The 24,522-nt window shown below is 34.9% G+C and overlaps 1 protein-coding gene across 1 annotated transcript; it reads right to left on the bottom strand.

Annotated features, from left to right (window-relative positions):
- Positions 1-10: 10 nt before the first annotated feature.
- Positions 11-23,960, bottom strand: pkib (protein kinase (cAMP-dependent, catalytic) inhibitor beta). Its single transcript, XM_052586904.1, has 3 exons — positions 23,781-23,960; positions 3,736-3,904; positions 11-1,084 (listed from the first exon to the last, which is right to left on the bottom strand). The coding sequence occupies exons 2-3, from the start codon at positions 3,878-3,880 to the stop codon at positions 999-1,001; spliced, it is 231 nt and encodes a 76-aa protein (XP_052442864.1). The 5' UTR covers positions 3,881-3,904; positions 23,781-23,960; the 3' UTR covers positions 11-998.
- Positions 23,961-24,522: the final 562 nt, after the last annotated feature.

Raw genomic sequence — 24,522 nt, 5'->3', positions numbered from 1 at the left:
AACTACAAAAACTAAGTACATGATTTATTGTAGTTTTTAAACATAGCATAATGGCATTTTATATGTAGCTTACAACAGACAAAATGATACAAGATTTATGGCCAGGTAAAAAATGAAATCAAATGTAATTTTCTGATGGAAGCATGATGAAAGGATGAAAGAGAGGAAGAACAACAAGTCTCCACAATAGTGTTTTTTCACTGCCATCGACACCAGTAATGAAATATCTGAGACAAGCACTTTAGATGACGTCCGAATGACATGACCACGGATGTTTGCAGATACATCAGACAGCTAACAATCCAATTTCAGCTCACGCAGGGCAACACTGACAGCAGTTACGCACAAAACAGAAGGCTTTTACTCAAAACTAGCAAATATAATGTACAATTCTGTATTTACAAGAAGAACATTTCATATTTCATGTTATACAGCACTGATTCTTATCCTCTGGCTAGAATGTTAGCAATGCATATCTTTACAATACAAAACACAGAAGATGTGGTGTTGTACAAGGACAGACAAATATCGTGAGATAAAAAACTTTACTTACATCACCAAATGGAATGTATTTACTTTTTTGTGCAAAAAGAGACATTTTTGCCACTACATGTCAACATTCAGAGAAAACTGCTATTATGGAAAGTCTGAAACAATATGTTCATTTTTAAAATGGGAAAGCAGGTCACATCTGTTTTCATAAGACACACAAAACAGCTGGTCGTTAGGAAAATCATGACAGCGAGTCTTTGGGAAAAAAGTCAAATTTGACAAAGTCATCGAGGTATGAAATGAACAATCGTTGGTATTTGGAAAACACAATTTCAGATGAATTCCCGTAATAGGAATGAGCTGCTTTCCCACTGGCCCACGTCCGAATGCCAATCATAGGTGGTCTCAATGTTGCATAGCACAGAGTGTAACAGTTGTTTGGTCAAGGGGACAAGAGCAGAGGCAGGTCATGTGTGAGTCTCTCATGAGGTCAGATCACTGCCGAGTTATGAGCCCTCTGTCTTTGCCCCCTCTGTGGCTTCTTTAGGTGGGTCGGACGAGGACGAGCTCTCTCCTCCCTGTTCGCCATCATCTGCATTGAGGCCAAAAATACTTATTGAATGAATTTGTTCTTTAGCAGACATGTTCATCCAGAGCAATTCAATCACAAGAAAATAATCACAACGAGAACCACATTAGGCGAATTCAAAAGAAATTAGTTCAAGGAAAGTGGATGTTGATTTATAATGTCGAGCCACGAAAAGGGAAATTTAATGGATGTAATACATTTAGCTCTTTCCTCACATAAAATTACAGTATAGAAGTCAGAAGATTTGGAATTTATGTTTTTTTCAATGATTATTTTGTCTGTAGCTCTCAAATTTAATTTTTGGCTATGTCTTCTATGACAGTTCATGACATACTGGAAATAATGGCGTTAGTTATAATTGCATATGCAATGACTATAATTGCATTAGTATAGTCAAACCTGCTGTGACAAATAATATTACCATTTTTTTATTTAAACCAAGTGTAAATGAGATTTGAAGGCTCTAATTTGAGAAGAAAAAGGGACATTTTGTTTGTTCCTCACACAAAGATACCATATAGCTTTAGAAGATTTGAAATATAGTGTACAAGTTGTATAAACCAGGGGTTTTAAAACTTTTTTGTCTCTATTATTGTCTCTGTATATGAAAGCACTTTATAATGCACTTTTAGGAACAAATCTGAAGAGAAACACAAAATGTTGACTGTAAAATAAATTAATTTTCATTATTTCTGATCAGTCTTTATAAGAGGAAACAGCAATAATGCCAAATTCTGTATATTTTCACTTTTTATTTATTTACACTAGCTATTTTTCTCTGAACTTTACTGCAGACCCCCTAGCAGTAGGACTTTATTATAGTTACATGGTGATCATTCATTCTTTCGGGAACTTGTACAGTGTACTTGGACAGTATTAATCACCATCTAATTTTATTTCATACGAGAGGAAGATTTCACTCTTTGAAGTTGGCAAAAAACAAAAAAAATTTGTACTACAAAAAGACAATTCCATTTTGTAGGACAATTACAAGAAAGGCCACAAGATGGCAGAAGAGGTTTATGATTCACCAGGACTCAGTTTCAGAACATAGCTTTCATTGCAAAGACATTCTGGAACAACATAAGGGTAAGTAAATGATGACACGATTTTGGGTCAACTATCCCTTTAAGACACTAGCACAGAAACAGCACTGTCTTTATTATGATTTAAAACAGGAAACAATTATGTATGATGTAGAATAGGCAGCAGATTCAGCACTGCTGAGAATCTCCAGCATCATCACAAATCACTCATGGAATATAATTTGCAGGGATCACACGTGATGCCTTTGAGGCTTATAGATAACAGAGCAGATCAAAAGTGTTTGACTGCAGGCAGTTATTGATGCACAGGAAGGTTCACTCATGATCTGATCCTCAGAAGGCATTTTGAATTCAGTTTTATCAGAAGTGTATGTGTTGAAGCAAGGTCATTGCCTAGAGGTTTAAATCGCTGATATCACTCTTTCTGAAGTTTTTTAGTTTAATATTGATGATATACTGGACACATGTATCAACATCTGTCTTTGAAAATCACAGGTTTTCACCAGCTATCACAGAAACCATGACTAAGGAATGGCTTTCTGACAGCATCTGGTGGCAGTCTAACTTCTAGCCAACCCCCTGATGACAGCTCGATCACACAAAAGCACTTAAGCGTTGAGGAAAGTGTATATGTGAAGACAGAGTGCTCTTTTCTCTGTAGAAAAGAACCTTTTAAAGAGAGGTGCTTTTGTCAGTCACAGCTAAGTCTCACACACAGGGGCTTGATTAGACTCTGCCAACATCATTGCCCATTATAGACATCAGAGGTCCGCTGCATAGATTAAATTAGCCTTGTTAACTTATGCACTGAACTAGTTTCAAGCTCTGTTAATTGCGTAATTCCCTTGCATAAGTTTGCAGTTTAATTACACTGCAGTATTTCATTCAGGTCATGTACTTTTATGCATACTTTTAATTCAAATTTTATTTATTTTTCCTTTTTCTTTGCTTATTATGCATTTGTTATTATTTTGCTTATGCATTGCTTAAATCATTTTAGATATTACATTCTCTAGATTTACTCTCTTAATTATGCATTTGTAAAGTACATTTATTTTTAAATTACAGTATTTGAAATGTCTGATATAAATAAAGTTGCCTTGCTCGCAATCGCCAAAAGTCTATGCATAATTATCATTTTACATTATTCATTAATGTTCAAAGATTTCGGTCTATTATGCTCAATCAGACAGCATTTATTTGATAAAAAATGCAGTAAAAGCAGTAATAATGTGAAATATTTTTACTATTTGACAGTTTTCTGTTTGAATATAACAGTTTTTTTTTTGTGGAAACTGTTATACTTTTCTTGTGATTATTTGATTTAACAAAAATATTTTGTAACATTATAAATGTCTTATGTTTAAAAGTTTAATAGTTCAGAATAAAAGTATTAATTTCAGCTGCTGATATCCAGTAAAATCCTATCCTTGTGAACTACAAGGCTTGTTTTCTTTCTTTTTTATTAATTGCATTATTATCACTTATTTTTCCCATAGCTTGCCTAGTCATGATGCTGATCTTGCAAGCACATACTTTTGATTATTGGCATGTACATTGAAACTAATGGACATCAAACCCAGTTGAACAAAAGACAACATACAGTACCTCCTACTGAAAGCTCGGCTAGTTTATCGGGTAGGTCAGCAGCTCCAGGACCAGCGGTGGAACCTAGAATATCTGGCAATGCATTCCGCCGGCCAGTCCTGCCCGTGGCTTCAAAGTCAGAGACAACAGGTTCCACATCAGTCATCTCTGGTGGTCTTCATAGCATCATCTGAAACAAACCAAACAAAATGCACTCGATCAGTGAATGATATCTGAGGGTTAAACTAGAGAACTGTTTGAAAGTTCTTTAGAAATTCTACACATAGGATACAATACTTCTTAGTAGAACTCAAAAAATAATTCAATTTTATAAACTCCTCCTTCCTTTGAAACACAAATTAAGATATTTTTGATAAAATCCAAGAGCTTTCAGCAGCGTAACATGTAAGGCCCAGAAATGTAGTAAGGACATCGATAAAATAGTCTGCCTTGTTTGCAAGCAGAAGAAATGTGTGGAATAAAGTCATTATTTTTGTTTTCTTTGCACACAAACAAAAATCACATAGCTCATAAAATGAACTGATGTCACATGCAGTATTTTACCGATGTCCTTACTACCTTTCTGGGCCTTGAATGTGGTAGTTGCGCTGCTGTCTATGCAAGATCAGAAAGCTCTTGGATTTCATCAAAAAAATATCTTATTTTGTGTTCCTAACATGACCAAATGTCTTACATGTTTTGAACGACATGAGGGTGAGTAGTTAATGACAGTAAATTTTCATTTTTGGGTGAACTAGCCCCGTAATTGGTAGACATGATTACGTTAGTTTTTTTTCTTTATTTTTCCAATTCTGAGTGATTCGTAATGCAAAATAAGATAACCAGCTCGATCAGGACTAGAGTTTTACGCTCTCTAATGAAAATGAAAACGTTGCTTCCCATGCAAAACCAGTGATGGCTGTCCTCTATCATTGTTAATCGATCAAGAATACAAAAATAGCAGCAGCACAAAATAAGCAGTGTTTTTTTCTCTACTGCATCTAAACTGAGACTGTCCTCCTCTCCAGGGAGAGACTGAACCGAGTCACTGATTACTCCTTACCTCCCCACAAACCGCTCACTCACCCTGCTTACCTTCAGCCGCATGACAACTTCCCTCATAATTTCCTCATTGCGTTGTCACTAAATGGCCTATTAGGGGATTGTGTTTCATATTTACCTTTCTCTACGCCTCATTCAGATGAACACACTATGCAAGGCAGAGTAGCTTTCAGGAATTTGGCAAGCGTCCCTTCTGCGATGTACACCGTGTCAAGGAGGATTGCAAATAGCATTCATTGTGCTGGCAGTACAAGACAGAATTTCCAAACCGCTAGGCAATGCCTTCAATCAGCAGAAACACTTGATTAGCCTTTAGTTAAGTGATACTTTAGTCTGAGCGTCACTGAATCAGATGTGACTCTACACATAGCTCACGGGGGAAAATTCACTACTGGAAAGAGCAGATGGGAATGTGGGAACAGATTGACTGATAAACTGCACCGTCAGTCTGACCAAAAAAACTTTTATTCTTATCCTTAAAAAAAAAAAAAAAAAAAAAAAAAAAACGGATGGCTTTGCTTATCAGAAAAAAAAAAAAAAAAAAAAAAAAACTATGATCTCTGGGTCAGTTTGATTCTATGAGAAACCTCCTGAATCGTCCTGATAACTTATCAGTATTTTTTAATACTTTATAAAATAAAAATATATATTTCACTGCATCTGTTAGTATTTTTCCTTTCTCAGAAAAAATCCATATCCTGCCTGGCTGAAACCATTATTACAAATTAGATGGCACCACTGCAGCTTAATCATACAAATTTCCAATCGATATTCATCCGTGATACCCCGGTGCTAAATTTAATAGAATCAAAACATCACTTTTGCTAATGAGAGCTATTTAGTTGGATTCAAGCTGGCTTTTCTTTACATATTCAATCTGACCATGAAAATACCTTTTGTTTTAGATGCAAAGGAATTCTATAAATTGAGTCATGGACTATCAAGGCTATTTTTGCACCCATAAAGTGCAATGTCATTTCAAATTCCCCTCAATCTGTTACGTCAAGTGAAATGCAACTTAAATAAATATTAAATTAAAATTTATACATATTATTTTCATAATATTCATATTATAGTACTATATATTAATTATTGTAATAATTTGTTATGTGCTTTTGTCATTTTTATAAATTTAATTTGATCTATCTTTCATATTTCATTTAATTTTTAGTTTGCAATTTTAGTACTTCAGCTTAAACTTATTTCATTTAGTGATCTTAATTTCAAATTGTTTTTTATTTTTATTTTATTTTTTACAGATGACAACACTGAATTAAATTAAATAATTTTAGTTATATAAAAAAAACAGTGGCAGAAATCACAAATTCATGTTTAAAATTGCTCAGTCAAGCTGAGTGTCATGTCGCTTTTTACTGTGGGGAATAAAATAGATAATCGAAATGTCAAAGCTGTTCTTGCATGCTAATAATTTAAATCATGTTCCACTGCAATTTTGCTTGATATATTATTAATACAATTATGCATCAGGTCAGGATTGGAACCCGAGGCACCTTGCACATTAAATTACACATCTCACATCTCACACTTTTGCACAGAACTCCTATGATCTTAAAGCTGTTTTTCTCCTTTAGTCATGTCTTGTCTTGCCAAGGGCACCATGTGTGCTAGGACTGCACTGGTGCCCTCTCAAAACTGAATATGTGCATGACGCCCCTGCATACTGCCATCATAAATAAATGTAACATCAATCAAACTGTATCTTTTCAGCTTCTTCATATTTTCATCGGCTCATTCTTATTTCACACTCTTTCTCTTTAAACGTGAACACAGCTTTTAAACAGGGGCTGACCACTAGACTAATGTCTATTTCTCAGTCAAAATAATAAAGCATTCCGAAAAATGAAGAATGACTTTTGAAATGGTAAATGTTTCCTGTGCTTTTTGGTCAGTAGTAGTAAAAGCATTGGCTGGGGGTTTAGTAATGAAGAACAACATTTTTGTAGCTAGGAAATGTGACAGACTTGAATGGCTTCAGTGCGTATTGTTAGGCTGGTGCTTGATGCAACGAGATATGTGGGACACCAAATCATCAGAGACATCTGCTGCTACTGCATCAGCCCAATGTTACTGACTACTTAAAGCAAAGGCTCACAGAGTGAAATAATAAATTATCATTTGTACTAAATTAAAAGAAATCAATTAAAATTGATATCGGAATGAAATTCAGAAATGACCATATGCATCCATTATAACAGCGTTTTATCATCTTGTCTAGGATACAAAATTTTTACATTCACTCAAGAAGCAAAATGGCATATGATTGCACATGAAGACTTACATTTTATATAATATATCTATATGCAAATGTATTGTTTTGAAATATAAATCTAACTAAATGTAATGAGATTTATTCTTAGAACAAGAAAAAATTACATAAATATATACGAAATACATTTAGTATCTAAATTAATTTATGTTGTCTTGAGGATGTTCAGATACTTTTGCAGATAAGAAAAAAAAAAATTTGGCTGATGTCACCAAACCCCTCTATTTTTTCTCCCCTCCAATAACAACCTTTCTCATTCCTAATAAATCTATATGTAAACCAGAAAAACAACTTGAAATATATAAAACTATACAAAAAGTATATGACTACTGTATTAGGAAAATGGGGTGAGAAAAGTCAATTAATTCATGCTGTTTTAAGAATGTTCAGGATTTTTTCTATACTGGAAAACAAGACAAAAAATAAGAAATGTTATTCCAAAGGTGAGGGAAAATATTATTATTATTTTGGCTGATGTCACCAAGCTTTCCCTCCAATAAACTGATTTGTCAGGTTCCGTTCAATCTGTATATTTATCAAATAATTTTTGTAAGTTTTGATAAACAATCTACATTGATAATTGTGCTTCATTCAGAAGTATGTAAAAATGCATTTTAAATACCCTTAAACATCAGCTTCAATCATTAAAAAAATCATGCAGAATAAGTGCTTTATGTTCTAAGAGCAGTATGCTGGAGTAAATGCACAAATGCAAATATGCAAAAAAAAAAAAAAAAAAGTTTTTCCTGCTCAACTACGACATAACTGACTAAACAGATGGTGGGGCAAATATTCACCAGCTGGATTAAGATATTAATCAAACCAAACACCATCGGTATGCTGTACTTTTTTCGTTTTTAGAGTGCTTTTCCATATCTATTTATGGACTCACCTTTGTTGTCACCTGTGAGGCTGTGACACTTAAGTCTGCTCTGCCTCACTCAATCCCAGGATCAGACGCCAGTAAAATCGATTCATACTGTGACTTATAATGACACTAGAGTACAAAGGCTCCTCACACTGTGAGCACAATCCTCAGTGAGGAGACTCTATCAGTAATCGTCTGGCTGGAAACCATACTCTCACCACCAGGCCTCCACAGCAATGATAATTGATCTGGTTCCATGCAAATGATGCCAGCTGGCTGGACCAGCCACTGCTGAACTAGACCACCAAAATATAACATCTCAGCATGCTGTTGATGGGTTTTAGGCACGATATCATTTTTTTGTTTTGATCACACTTTTCGTTGACAAATATGTCCTCGAAATGTGGTCAATATACAGTCTTGTCTTTTCAGTCATTTTTACTTTGACTTAAATGGCATATATTAAGTCCAAAAAAGTAATTTCTTTTAAAAATGTTTGTAAAAATGTAACATTTTGCTAAAATAAAATATGATTTATCAACATAAAATAGCATGAAACTGAAAAACAAAAACAATACAAACCTGATTATGAAATAATAAATAAATGAATCAGTTTTGGAGCTAAACCTCTATGCTAACTCTTCTGCACCCTAACAAAAAGGCAAACTGCCAGAAATGTCTCACTCAGCCAAAATTGCTCTGCTTCAGGAAAATTATCTCGGCTGAGAAGAGCTCTGCCACCTGAGTCAGACAATTTAGCAACCAGCACCAGAATGAGCAACAAGGGCGGCAGCTTGCTCTGAGAGGTTGAGCCCTCTCTTGGACACCACAACAGAGATTTGCACCAAAGGCTGCACAGATGCTACCACGCACACCTGTGTCCATGTCTCTATAGGCATTTACCATGTTTACCAGTAGCAGTATAGTCCCACAGAGATGTCTGTGTCTGGTCAAAAAGTCCAAAACAATTTGTTTAGTCATGTATTGCAATAAAAACAGATGTGTTTTTATATATAGTATATTATAAATATACCAGCACGCAAAAATGCTTGTATTCAGCATGTACCCTAGATGTGAAGTTCATGCACAAAAATGTGCTAAATATAAACGGGCATTACTTTAAATGTCAGAACAAACAAGGTTAATCCCATCTTAATCCATGTACAGCCCAGTAACAAGCTTTAAAATAGGCCTAACAGAAGGGCTGAGGTGTTTTTTCCATTTACTACTTTCCTTTCTGCATCCTTCCTAATTTTCTGCCTTAGATATATACAATCTGGGCTTCAATGAAAAGAAAAAAGACATTCCCTCTCATGGACAACACTGCAAAGAGCATGAATGAAATGCAAAAACGTGACTGAAATAAAAAACAAAAATGTTAAACACGTGCAGTCAAGTTAAATCTCCTGGTATTATAAGGCCTATGTTTTAGCATGCATTTATATGGATAAGGTGGGCTGTTTTACAAACATGAACATGAGGGATTATACATATAAATAAAAAAAAAAATTAGATTTTTTTTTTTACAGGAATAGTTTACTTGTAAATGAAACACTTCATGTAATTTAAAAAACTGAATCAATTTCTCTCTTTTGTGGAACACGAAAGGTGAATTTGATCATCCTTGCCACTATAATTACAAAAAAGCATCATAAATATCATTATCAAGACTTCTACAATCACACAAAAGCTTTTGTGTCTGACATTTAAAAGATTATTCCCTGAAATTCTTGCCAATTTCATGAGAGAATTGATGTCTGATTTAGGAACTCTCCATGAAGATCTACTTCTCTAAACTAGTCTTCAGGCAAAAATACCAGTCCATAATCCATAATAATGCTTCCTCTTGTAATGATGTAAAAAGTCCATCCCCAACATAAAAATCTACCAACATATTTGTTTAGAACTGATTTGGACTTGTAAATGGTGTTTGTAAATCTGTGCATATTTTTCTCCTGCTTCAAAAAAGACAGCTTTTTCGCTTGAGAAGGCAATGCTTGAATATAATATGATAAATTGGAGTTCTGATGGCACCCACTCACTTCAGAGGATCCAATGGTTAGCAAGTGATGTAATGCTACATTTCTCCAAATCTGTTCTGAAGAAGAAACAAACATCTCGGATGCCCTGAGGGTGAGTAAATCTTCAGCAAATTTTCATTTTTGTGTGAACTATTCCTTTAATTTTGAGCAACCGAATCCTGTAACCAAACTGACTTTTTATTGTACTCTATTCGAGCATTAGTAAATCACAGCATTTATCATAAATCAAAAGCACTCAATGGAAAATATATATTCAGCATCTTGCCTAATGAAGCACCACTTTAATACTATGATTGCTCATCAAAATTGCATTTAGTTCATATTAAGAGCGTCTCTATAACAAAGAACAATTATGAATATAAATCAATAATTAAAAGTAGACAGATTAACACTTGAATATAAACACTTATATTTATTAAACCAAATACCCAGGGCCCCGTCTGGGCCTTTGTCCAGGCATACAGAACACACCTGGGAAAACACAAGCTGGATTTTTCAAATAATCTTTGTCTGAAGACCAAGGACCTGAGCCTGATCTCATATTCCACTCGGCTTCTCTTCGGCCTTGACAGTCTTCAACAAGAAAACCCAACCTTGTAGAGCATGACTTGACGAGAAGCAAAAGTAGCTCTCAGTGCCATTGTTGCAGTGACGGCAGTGGAAAATAAATAGCTTGTTTGTGATTGGTCGCACTAGGTTATGTAATAAAAGCATTGCTTTTGACGGCTCATGAGGTCTGAACAAAACTGAGTCAGAGGAGCAGTTTGAGCAGGAGAGACGTCATGCATGTTATGCGCAGTCTCCCAGCACCTAACATTTAAAGGTCTTGTCTATTTACCCACTCATCTGTTCAGCCTGGCTAATGATGCTAATGGCACAGTATCTGTCAATCAATACGAGTGAGAACAATGTGGCAGATGACCTACAACAGCATGGCAAGCTTGTGCGATAAGCAGCTTGCCTGATTTGATGGTTCTGCATCATGCGGAGGTGTTTATTTTAGTGCATTTTCCCTTTTTGGGGATTTTGTAAGGTCAAGCGATTGGAAGGACAGCTAGCAATTTATCAAGCGCAGTGACCTGCTGGGTCTAGCAGGATCGTTGACATTTACATTAGGAACACAAATGCATTACTCATAAAGTCATAAAGTTTTTACAGTCTACAGTAAAATGTAATGTATTAACAAATCCCATCGAGAACAACCATGGTTCTGCGTTTCTGCTTCACATTCAAAAATATTTAGGTCTGAATGCTAGATTTATGTATCTGAATTGCACATAAAATTTCCATCCAGTAGAAATACACAGTTTTAATGTAAACTAATAAACTAAATTTTATGCATATTTGTCATCCAGGATATCTGTTTTCTTATGAACCAATATTTTTTTTTTCCAAGTGCATTAATCCAAATTACTTAGAATCAGCATAGATCTGTTCATTGATGGAAAAATATTACATTTTAGTCTATGAAAAAGTATGTTTAAAATATGGCTTGCTGTGATACAATAAATATTCGATTAGTCTGCAGCACCCAGATTTTATGCACATTCAAATATGACGTTTCAAAATGTGTAACACCAGGTTTGACACCCATGATGAGTTGGTTTTCATGTGTCTGGTGACTGATCATGACATCCATATTTGCACATTTAAATAGCAAAATTATATTTTATTGCTGTGGTGGAGAGACAATAAAAATGTTGGTTTAAATTTGGTATTATAAAGAATCCTATGTGTGCATTTCTTTTAAGTTGCATTATCATTGCTTTTCATTTTTAGTGCTTGTCATTAGCCGTCAAGTGACAATTCAACAATGTACTTGTTTTTCTTTTTTTTCTTTTTTTTTTTAGTAAATCAAAACCCTGACTTGCATTAACATTTACTAGAAAATGTTTTCATGGAAAACAGTGTCTTAAATTTTTTGGTTTCATAATGTCTGCAGCAAAATAATCCATGCTGGAATATGGAATATTGTTGAAATTTACAATAAAGCTTTTAGTAAATGTTTATATCCAAAAAGCATCTTACAGTGCATTCAAGGTATTATGTTATTATGCATTCCTGGGGAAATAAAACCATGACCCTGCTGTTGCTAGCAGCATAATTTCGAGCTAAAGGAACATAATCACTTTTATTTTTCACTAGCTTTTATCTGCCAAGTAACAGGCAAAAGTGTGGCTAAATGGATTTTAGCCACACTAGTTTTTTTTTTTTTTTTTACTTTTTGTCTTTATTCTGTATAGGAAATTGGAGTGTAGAGGAGAGAGGGGGAGAGAGAGATCAAGACATGACCTGATTCAAACCTAGGTCCTGTGAGCCAAAAGCTCTTACATCTCTTGACCAGTGTCACAGTGCTGACAAAATACAACATTTCCTTCCCATATGCCTTTTATTTGTTGATTATGCATGATTTTATGACCCAATTATGTAAGAATCACTTTCCTAGATTGTTAAAGGTACTGCAGATGTGCATTACAGAAAAAGGACCATGTCCACATCCCATAATGAGAATTTTATAATGAAGCTGAAACGCTCAAAAGTTCTCAACTCCAAATGAATGGTATTAATATATGTCAAAGCACTCTGAGAAAACTGAAATCATAATTTATCCTGATTTATTAATTAATTTCTCTCATTTACTGTATGCTACCATTCAAAAGTTCAGGGTTGGCAAGATTTTAGTTTAATGTGTTTGAAAGAATCTCTTATGCTGACCAAGGCTGCATACAGTATATTTGATCTAAAATACAGTAATTTTGTAAACTATTATTACAATTATATATATTTCTATTCAATATATTTAAAATATAATTTATTCCTGCAGTGGCAAAGCTGAACCATTTTAAAATGCTAAATTGTTCCTCAAGAAACTTTTTTTCCAGTGTTAAATTTTTTTTTCTGCAGCTATTTTTGAAAACCATGACACATTTACAATTAATAAGAAGAATATTTTTATGAAATATTTTGTAACATTGTAAATGCCTTTACTGTCCCTTTTGATAAGTTAATGGGTCCTTGCTTAAAGGGATAGTTCACCCAAAAATCTATATACCGTATTTTTTGGACTATAAGTCGCATCAGTCCAAAAATACTCCATGATGAGGAAAAAAACATATATAAGTCGCACTGGACTATAAGTCGCATTTATTTAGAACCAAGAACCAAGAGAAAACATTACCGTCTACAGCCGCGAGAGGGCGCTCTATGTCTTCAGTGTAGACTACAGGAGCACTGAGCAGCATAGAGCGCCCTCTTGCAGCTGGAGACGGTAATGTTTTCTATTAGTTCATTTCTCTTGGTTCATTTCTCTTGGTTAATTTCTCTCAGTTCATGTCAAATTAATTTTGATAAATAAGTCGCACCTAACTATAAGTCGCAGGACCAGCCATACTATGAAAAATAGTGCGACTTATAGTCTGGAAAATACGGTACACACACACATATACATATACATGGGGTAACCTATGGTTTCAGTTCACAGACCTGGGGTCAAATTATATGAATGAGGCCTTCATTATCACAGGTCCCAGGATGAGGTTTGTGGTTGTCCTACTCCTGATGAAAGTCCTGGGCATAGCCATCACTCATAAAACCTACAACAGCTAATAGAACATTGATTCGGGTATTTGTGTCAAACCCAGATAAATCCAAGCAACCTCGGAACCAATGATCCTTAAAAAAACTGCCTGACCTCTGAACAAGCTTACTGCGGGACTGTCATGACTGTGCGTTTCCATTCTCAGAAGGCTTACATTGACACAGATAAGTGGATGAGCAGTGAATAGGTCTGTAACACCATGGTCACTACAGAGACTTCACTATCCTGTTTCCACCGCGATAATAAAGGCCACATTCTGGAAGTTTCACACATTACTGGTCTTCACTAGAGCTGAAGGGGATGATGGTATATGGGTACTTCATGTCTGTACAACACAGCCTCTTTTCAGTGCAATGACCGTGAATGGGGTTTCAAGCTCCAGAATTTACAATAAATTAATTATTAAACCAACTCAAAAGTGATCCATATGAAATGTGCACTATGATCCAAACCTTCTGAAGTCGAATGACAGCTTTATGTGAGGAAAAGACCAAAATGTCAATCTTCTAAGTTGCTTCATCATTGCTTTTCATTGTTAGACCTTGACATTTTCCTGACATTCACCCTCTGAATTGTATGGTATATGAGTCACAACTATACTTTTTGTAATGTTACTTTTATTGTTTTGATTTTTATATATGCAGTGCTGCAATTAGGAGTATAATAATAAATAAAAAAAACGTAAAAATAAATTTTAAATAAATACTGTTCTTTTGAACTCTCATTCATCAAAGAATCCAGGTTTTTTTTTTTTATACTATTATATTACAGTTTTTTTTTCTATGAAAACATTTATTTAATTTTTTTTACTGACCCCAAACATTTAAACAAAATTGAGCATATATATTTTAATTACAGCAAAAATAAATGAATTTTTTTATATATAATATCTTCAGAAATGACTCACACAAAAGCTTTTGGTCATATCGCCCACCCTTAATCTTCTTCTTACTGAATGATGATATGTGACCACAACATAAATGACCTATGAGATTAGCTCTATGATTCTTGAGTGGGTTTAGGTCAAGACCTCATAACTTCATGGGGGTGGTGTACATAATACATCCAGCTGAACATACTGAACCTTCACTTGTCATTCCCATAATGCAGCTGTGAAAATATCAACACTCTTTGAAAGCACAATTTTTGTTTGCTGACAGCATCTCAGGATCTTCTAATAAATCTGAAAGAACGAAAACTATTTCCTCTATAAGACTTGTTCTCGGTCAGGTTGTCTTTTTGATTGATTCTAAGTGAATAAAGTGAACGCCACGATGCCACTGTTTTGACACTGCTCTGTTGTGCAGTTTCAGTAGCATATATGACAGCTATTACCCTATTACCAAAAGACATCAGCTCTGTTCCAAAATCTGAGAGCTGCTATGCTACATAAGTAGCTCTACCTTTTCAGACAGTATCCTAAATGTCATGTCTAAATTTTTGATACAGCAGCATGATGTTACTAAATCTATTTGGTATAACAGCTTACAATTCCTTAAAATGTTGTCTAGATAGGCAACTCAATAGGTTTTAAACTACTGTGAGTCTGTCTATGGACTGATATCTTCCATCTTTGGACATGATTCACACACTGTGAAATAACTCGGGTTTTGGAGCCGCTGGTTGTCGTGACTAATTAAAATGTTAGATTTTACACTGAATATCTGAATATTTATAAAAGCCTGAGGTTCAAAACACCAATTAATTCATCATATACAACAGCAGGACATTTTTTAAGGCCACATCTTATTACGTAACAGATTTATAAGCACATCTGAAAACTAATTGCTAATCTGGACACCTCTTAGCTAATATTTGGCTTTAGTTCCATGAATCATTACCATTTTTCAGCCGTTGTATTTACAGGTATATAATATGCCAAGGTATTTGAAAGAATACCAGGGTTATAAACTTATAATTCCATGGTGATACTTTTGTGCCTCTCCCTGTGCACATTCATTAACTGTGTTTTTTTATTTAATTATTATTATTATTAGAAAATATCATGCAGTACAAATCTGATGACAAGCAGTTTAAACTTTAACACTGACAAACGATGGAACACAGGTTTGATTTAAATCGATTTGTAGCCGAAATATTTGAATTCATCTGACGCTGTCTTTGTGGCAGAACCTGATTTTACATGTTACAAGTGGGACATGTTCCTGGGACAACATCTTTGTTGTCCCTGGAACAACTTTGTGATTAACCAATCAGATTTGAAGAACCGGTTTATAGATTTATAGAAGTTTACACTTAGAATCTTCCTCTGATTTTAGGGATTACTCATGGTTAAGGTTAGGTTTAGGTGTAGGGATATGTTCAAGAATAAAGGTTTGGAGTAAAATTTTGTTCCAGGGTCAACAAAATATGTCGACCTAGGAACACATCTAACTCAGCAAAATCTGGATGGGCGTCTTTGTGAGAATCGGTTTAAAATGAGTTTATTTAATTAAAAATGTGTGCTGTCCGAATGATTCAGGCTGATTCGCTAAGCAAATCATTGCGTGACCTTGTGAACAATTCATTAAAAGGTATCAAAAAAGTGCTACATTTTTTAAAATCGTATATAGTTCTACTTAAATAGCACAATGGGAAATAAATAACACAAGTATTTTGACATAATATTAACTTCTGTCATCGCTAGCGTACTGAAAATCTGCATGACTGAAAAACACTCCTCACAACCGAAACCTCACTAATAAGAAATGTATCTAGTTACAAAATGTAGTTCTTTTGAATTGTTTTTGGATCGATTCTTTCTGCAGGCTACATGGAACAATGGTAGATAATAAGGTTATGTCAGTATCACCAATCATATCACCAAACCTGATTGAATCACAGACTGAGTTAACTCTTATTATTGTTAATTAAATTTTGCATGGCAAATTACAAAAGCAGTGAAGAAGAATGATTCATTCACAAATTAATTACTAGCGAATCGATGCTGGAAACCAGTTAAACACTACTGGCAGGCCAACTAAACTAGCTAAGACTGGATTAAATTAGCATTTTCAGCAGAGTTATTTAAAGAAAACATTTCTACAGAAGGAGGATTTAACACCATTAATGCTTGAAGGAACTACCACCACACAACTATCAAACAGCTCCAGCTGTGTAAGATAACACTTTTTTTTTTTTTATCTGCCGGCCTATATTCCACCTCAGAACTTTGAAAATGATGTTTTGACTGCAGCGTCTCTACATCTCAAATGCATCGAAATTCCCTTCCATTGTTAATGGTTTTATTTTCACCCTTTTGAATAGTCCAACACCTTCACCAACACATATGTGCATGGTGAACAAAGAAAAATTAGCGCTGCATTACAGCGAGGTCTCCTGCCATACCGGAAGATACCAAAACTGTTTACTGCATCACATCACACGTACGGCAAAAAATAACACAGTCCAAGTCACATCCAATCATCTACAGGGGATCAGAAACAAACTTAGCAGCAGCAAATTGAAGATAAACTGTAGGTTAGCCGGACAACAAGGGTTTTAATCTCCACCTATTTATAGCAGATGCCAGCCGCTTGAGGGCAAAGCCCATTCGTGTGGGCTAGAACAAAACACAGATTACGTGTGATTCATCTTCTCACGTTTGATAAGCAGACCTTAGTTTCCAGCACAGTGCATCCCCAGGGAATGATTTTCCCATTGGCTATCTGCCTCCCCAAACAAAGATTGTGCTCATTGACGCAACACTGATGTGCACCGGACGCTGCTGAAATACCAAAGAAAGGCAAAGTGGCATCAATCAGATTTGACATTTCCCAAATCTATATTTGGACTGATGGTAAAGAGCATCAAGCATTTAACCAAACAAAGTCATATTATTTATAAGCTTTAACAAGCTAGCTGCAACCAAATCAGTTGGCTCATCTGCAAAATTGTATGAATTATATCAGAAATGGCAATGAGCTTTCCCAATTTATTTCAAAAAGGACTGATTGCAGTGTTGATTGATGTGATTATTGGTATCTGCCAAGACAAGAATCACTATAAGTATTACTCATACATTTCATTCAGTACTACTTGTGCTACAAACATGAATGGTATCTCAAATTGCACAGCTTGTGTGCTATTACTTTGATATGTGATCTAACTTACAATTTCCACCAGGAAGATGATAAAACGGTCCAGAAATCTCATAGGAAGGATCAAGGGCCCAGATCATAGAGATGGTGGGCTCTTTTGATTTAACTGAAACGGTTAGCAAACACCACCTAGGAAAGACCATTCCACCATAACAAGACTGTGGATTAGCATTATTGTGACCCAGACTACTAGCATCACTAAAATGTTTGATACAAAAAAGTTCAAATTTAGTTGTAAAAAACAGTGCAGTTGTGTAAAGCATTGGAACAGATTCTCACAGGGATGTTGCACTGTGATAAAAAAAATCTATCTGTTCTTTGATTTCTTTTTGCAGAACAATTTTCACGCATCTCAAGGGTTTTCTATAACCTCTTTGAACCAACAATTTTGCTGACTCCAACAATCTCCAATGTTTTCTACTGTATATGCAGTTACAAACCACAAGAAAGCAAGAGCAATAAAGTAAATGGGCTCTTTTGCATTTAAAAAAGAACATCTAAGCAAATCTGCATGGGAGACAATTCGCAAAAAGCGGCTTTCAATAAAATGTAATCAATTAGGGTCATTTATCTAAAGCTTTATTTAGAAAATCAATGTAATGCTACACTTAAATGCTCCTGCATTAAATTAGTCCATGCTAGCTATTTTTCTTTTAATGATTTTATCAGTCAGAGAGTTAGAGGGCTATCTGCTGTTACTTTGCACAAATGTTAATGCCGCCACTCCTATCCAGTACAAAAACACCTTTGAAAGATTTATGACAGGCTGTATAGAAAATGGACAGGAAGGCAAAATAACACTGATCAATAGCAATACAGCCATAAGCAACTGACACAGAAGCTTGACCTTCAATCTAAAGCCCCTAAAAGTGTTCAATTAGAGGGGAAACACTATCAAAAATCCTCATGACTACATATGCACATTTATGCTATATATATATATATATATATATATATATATATATATATATATATATATCAAAATCAGCAAAAGAGCAATGATATCTCAGCAACTATAACACAGTACACATAGCATGTTTTTTATATATATAATAAAAAGAAAACAGATAGAATAAAAAAAGAATAGCACAAGCAAGTGTTATAGGCCTTTTTTTGCTTTTGTTAATTGTATAATAGATAAAAAGAAAAATAGATAGGCTACAAAAAGATTTGAAAAGCTAGTGGTTTTGTGTGTGTGTGTGTGTGTGTGTGTGTGTGTGTACAGTATTTACTGTATATAAATATAGGCTAATAATTAATGGCTAATTAGACAATTAGTCATTATAATGACTAATAATTATGGGTTTTTTTATGAATCAACGCAAGGAGTGTAGTCATTCATAGAGTTTTCATTGTTTTCTAATAAAAGTGTAGACCGATTTGTGAACAAATGGAGTATAGTCCGAAATCAAACATACAGCCTACTTCTCAAAGCTTAGTTTTGCCAGTATTTCGACAATATTAATGCAGTTTTGTCACATGGTTTGTTTGTTTAGTATATCAAACACATTTATTGGGCTGCATATGCATATTTAAAATGTATTTTGGTAATAGAATTGCTTTTTTTTTTTTTTTTTGCTAAAATTGTATTACTACTTTTAGAATTATTAATAACATACGCCATTACATTCCAATTTCATTTTTATTTATTTATTAATAGTAACAAAATGGTGATTCTCAGCAACAGCAATCATTCTTGTGACATAAACGACAACAAATCACTTTCAGAATGGGAAAGGGGCTTAACACAAGCATCAAAGGATTTAAAATACTCTCAGTATATTGCACTTGGCCAAACATAAAATGTCAGCAAGACAGGCCTTTAAAAACAGCATTGATTGTATTTTACAACACCATACACCTACAGTCTAGGTTTATGACACACATAGTGTGCCATGCACGAAGACACTATGCTTTCATAAATAATTCACATCTGCGAGGTTTCCAGTGTACGATCGATAAGAGCTCCTTGTGAATGTGACTCCTTACTCTCCCGTCACTGGCAATTTATCCAGTGCAATCACAGACACAGGCTTTATTTGACAGAAAGTGAGAGTTTTAAAGCTGCACAACATGCAACAATCTGTTTTATTTACTTGACATATGGTACGTACAGCTCAGAGCAGACTATAAAATAAGGCGCTGTCTTGGTGCAAGACATTTTGACAGTTAGCAAGGGAAGATCAAACTGAAAGCCAGGATACCATGGTCCCTAAATTACTGCAGTGTATTTTTAGGTCCAATATGATGATGTGGTTAAATCCGGTGATTTAAGATAAGAGATAGCAGTGAGACCTCTGGCCCTTTATAACCCTCCGGTGCCAGACTTTACACAAGCCCTGCTACAGTGTATCGTAGAGTCTAGGATTAGACTTTATCTCTAGAACACTGTGTGGTCTTTAACTCCTAATTGAAGGAGAAACACCACACAATGCACCCCATATGATGAGATGCATGAAAGCCCAATTATCGTTAGCAGTGTGCACCTCTGCAAACCACCGTTGACCCATCAGTGTCACCCCTAGAAAAAAAAAATATTATTAAGAGTAACAATAAAGGGTACTTCGAAAAAAATCTTCAAACAGGCCTAATTGCAAATTCTTAATTTGACCAAGTCAAAAATAACAAGTCAACTTATAATCTACTGTGAAAAAACATGATTTGACGTCCAGAATTCTAAATGTATATATAATTCATCTTTTTGACAACTAGATGGCCACAGAATACAATAACTATTCGTTTAATTTGAAATTGTTAATTTAAAAATGTTTGTGCCACTAGCAGGTATCTAGCTAAATTGCACAAACAGTAATTGTTTTCAAACAATCCATCTTTGTTTGGATACATAAATTCTACACAAAACATTGTAAGTTGTTTAACTATTATATATACAGTAAATGCCGGAAAAATTAGCAGTAGCTCTACTTCAAGCTGCATTTGGCAAAAAACTTACTGTTAAGTAATAACTATCTATGATTGCTTGTGTTGCATGCTGCAATGCTTTTTATTGTTCATTAACAGGAGAATATTTATGTTATGTATGGACCAAGTGGAGGAATGAATGGAGAGTTAAGCTCGCTTGGGATCTCTCCAGTATAACACTAGAACAGAAGCTGTCATGCCTTTCACTACAGCCTTGATGATACTTTGAGGGAGGCTGAAACAGAATGAATATCAGCTGTTAAAAGATAAGAGCGGGAGAGAGAGAGAGAGAGAGAGAGAGAGAAAGAGAGAGAAGCTGTGCTGCTTCAAGGCCAAATTTTGATCGGCTGCATATTGTCAGCTTAAATCAGTTTAATCTTTTCAAATGCCTGCTCTAAATGACTAGAAAGGACTTTGGGTTACAAATAAGCACCTGAACCCCCCGGTGCTTTGTAGTAATAATAATATGTTTCAATTTACTCATTATTACATTAATCTGTTTAGAATGCGTGTCACTTTAAAATATATTGACTGTAATCCTCCTCAAACTCCTGAGGCTAATTTTGAATCAACAAAAAATGCAGTATATGGAAGCTTATTGTCGCAAGGGGATCAAAAATAAAAAAGCTAACTGTGACTTTTTATCTTACAATTCAGGATTTTTTTTCACAATTGTTTATAATTTGCTATTCTAAAAAATACAATTGTGGTACTGTGAGATTAAACGTTGCACTTTACGTTTTTTTAATTCCGTGGTGGAAACAAAAAAATTCGAATTGTGAGATATAAAGACAGAATTCAGATTTTATTTATTTATCTCCAGAATTGCAAGAAAAAAAATCATAATCGTGAGATATCAACTCAAAATGGTGAGAAAAGAAGTTTGAAATGTGAGATAACGTGTTTCTAGGGCGGAAATAAGCCTAAAAACATAGAAGTTCGTAATTTCTTATGTTTTCAAAATTTTTCTAAACACTCCCAATGGTCAGTTAACAGATGGTCCAGCCTCCAAACTTGCACTATTGTTGGTGTGGCTGGATTGCAATAGAACAACATTTTGCGGACTCGACATATTAATGGCTTAAAATGCTTTCAATAAATCAATATATGCAGAAACATTATTCTAACGTTAGACATTACACCAAAGAATCTTGGAGCTGCATTTTACAGCTATTGCATAACGACTCAGTTTCATCACTTGGGATTTGATATAATTAAACTATTTCTGGCTTATGATTTTCTAACTACAGCATTTCGTGAAAAACCTAAAATAGCCTAAAGAAATAAAACAACAAGTCTCGGCATCAAATCTGCTTTTTTAGTATAATTGCCGGCCTTGTGTCATATGTGTGAAAGCAGACGAGCAAGTGAGACCAAGCAGCACCAGCGGTAATGGAGAAAATAAAATGTGCCAAACGATACTGTCTAGTCCCATGAGAACAATTAACTTTATGAACAGGCAGACACCTCTGCAAAGTTTCTGTTATCATCAACAAGGCCAATTAAAAATAGATTCTCCATGGGCGGCACTCAGCAGGGTGCTATGTACCACAGCACAACATTCACACACCTCTTTTTTGACCGAGACACGTTCTGCCATTGAGATTAACAGCTACTATATCACAACAGTTTTATCGTGAATTTTGAAGTGTCTAACTGCAGTTAAAAATCTAGAAAACAAAAGATAGCCTTAATACTTATCATGCATGTTAGTTATTATATTCAGTAAGTGTGCTGATAATAAAATAACAGCTTTTGGAAACTAGATACTACCCTCTATCAGTAAATCTTGTGAGGGTCACTGAGCTGTTCTGGGAAAAGATGGGACGTATCAATGTGTAATTTCATGTGTGATTTAACCCTGCTGGAGGCCCATTTATTATCACAGCACAGCAACATGACAATCAGCAGCACCAATGTAGTGTACAAAAATAGATGCATCCATAACGACAGACAAGCGGACCATATACCAGCCTGTAAATGCAGGACTCATTATAATAGATAGGACATGGTGCCCGTTTTAAAATAAATCCCTCTAGATGAGAAGATAATGAAACTGTAGTGTCTCCTAGGCAACTTTAACCACCTTTGACTTAGTATGTTCAATCAAATGATCACAAATGTCACAGTATCTGTTCTGCTCATCGTACCCAGGGAATGGAAAAAATAATTAAAAATGGTGGTGTGTGTGTGTGTGGGGGGGGGGGGGGGGGTCATAAAATGTTAATGACTTAAGAAAATTAAACATTTGAATTTATTATTGTTTTTAATTATTTTAATTGTAGTCTATTTGTGTTTGGAAATGATAACTTTGACAAGGAAAGTGCTTTTTAGCCCACAATAGTTTTACATTAGCTTTTTTATGTGCATTATTTTACAACCATGAAGCATCATTACTGGAGACATGAATTGTTTACATACAAATTCATAAAGTGCAACAGCAATAATCCCTGCTGGAAAATCCAGTTTGAACTGTTTCGAAACTGTTTCCAGCTGGTCTAAACTGGTCATTATCTGGCTGACCAGCAATAATGTGATGCATGGACCACCTAATGAGCACCTTTGACCAGTTAGAAGCCACCTATAATAGAAACGCTTTAATTTTACTATATCAAATCCAAGGTTATGGTGATTTCAGATGCATACAGGCTACACCAGAAATAAATCATGTAGTCAAATAATAATTAAAAGTCTACAGTTAAGTTTTAGCATAACCTTATCTCTAAACCTCGTTGTGAAGAATGCAACAGCCTCTTTTCAACATGTAAACCAGCCAAATGCAAATATCATTCATATTCAGTAAGTGAATTTAAATAAAAACAAGAATTCTGTTTATATAGTTCATTTCTTCGTGTGTCAGACGCGTAGGGAATATTGCATGACCACAGTGCATATGAACTGGCAGATGACACTCGAATAGGAACAATAGATTCCTACGACAACTGGGACTGCTTAACTACCATCCGTACTCATTCAAAGCACGTGGTTCATTCATTTAGTAATTGTGCTGTCGTTTAAACGGCATGTAAATGAACGGACAGCTGTAATGTATCAGTGAGCATCTGGAAAGAGCAACGCACACAGAGAAGTTCAAAGCGCGCAGTGATGCTCTCCACATACGCGTCTGACACATCTCTCTAACCTTCAGTCTTTCTAGAGACAGTCCTGCAGCAGAGCTTTTACTCACTCCGAACGTGAAGCAACTCCTCGAAGCAGAGTTATCCGGGAGAACACTCCGAATCAGTACCAACAGAGGCTATCCTCGAGGGGAACTCCGCGTATTGAGACCATCTTCGTCGTGATTCTCCTTCTCTATCTCTGTCTCTGACACTGAGTCGAGTCCAGCGCGAGCGAGCATCACTACCTCGCGCGCCGCTGACATCACACGAGAGCGCGCATAGCCTAACGCTGCCCGTCATAGTTATACTTTAGACACAGAAAACTATTTATTTATAGTTGCAATTTAGACACAGAAAAGTACGTTATTTGTCTATTTCCAGTTTATGTTTGCATATCTATATCTATTTTAATTATTAAATAATATTAAATAATATGTTATTTATAATATACCATAATGTAATATGATAATATATTATACCATAATATCCCCATAAACAAATTAAATGCATTCAATGTGTATATTTATATATTTATCGCTCTGGATCATTATAATATAATATAATATAATATAATATAATATAATATAATATAATATAATATAATATAATATAATATAATATAATATAATAGGCTAAAAAATTGCACATATACAATTATGTATTTAATATGTGAATGGGAATTATTATATAATTATATATATATATATATTCCCAGATGCATATGTCTAATGGTTCTTCTATAATCAAACTTGACACCTCATGTTCTATTTTTACCGGATAACTCAGTGACCCACCGCCCTCCGGGTCACA

Source organism: Carassius gibelio, chromosome B20 (genome assembly GCF_023724105.1).
Source record: "Carassius gibelio isolate Cgi1373 ecotype wild population from Czech Republic chromosome B20, carGib1.2-hapl.c, whole genome shotgun sequence".
Lineage (NCBI taxonomy): Eukaryota > Metazoa > Chordata > Actinopteri > Cypriniformes > Cyprinidae > Carassius > Carassius gibelio.
This window is presented reverse-complemented; position numbering and strand designations above follow the sequence as displayed.

Coding starts and splice junctions, on each gene's coding strand:
- pkib (XM_052586904.1), bottom strand. CDS start 3,880: ATGACTGATGTGGAACCTGTTGTCTCTGACTTTGAAGCCACGGGCAGG. Junction 1,085..3,735: donor AGCCGAGCTTTCAGTAGGAG/GTACTGTATGTT, acceptor GCCTCAATGCAG/ATGATGGCGAACAGGGAGGA.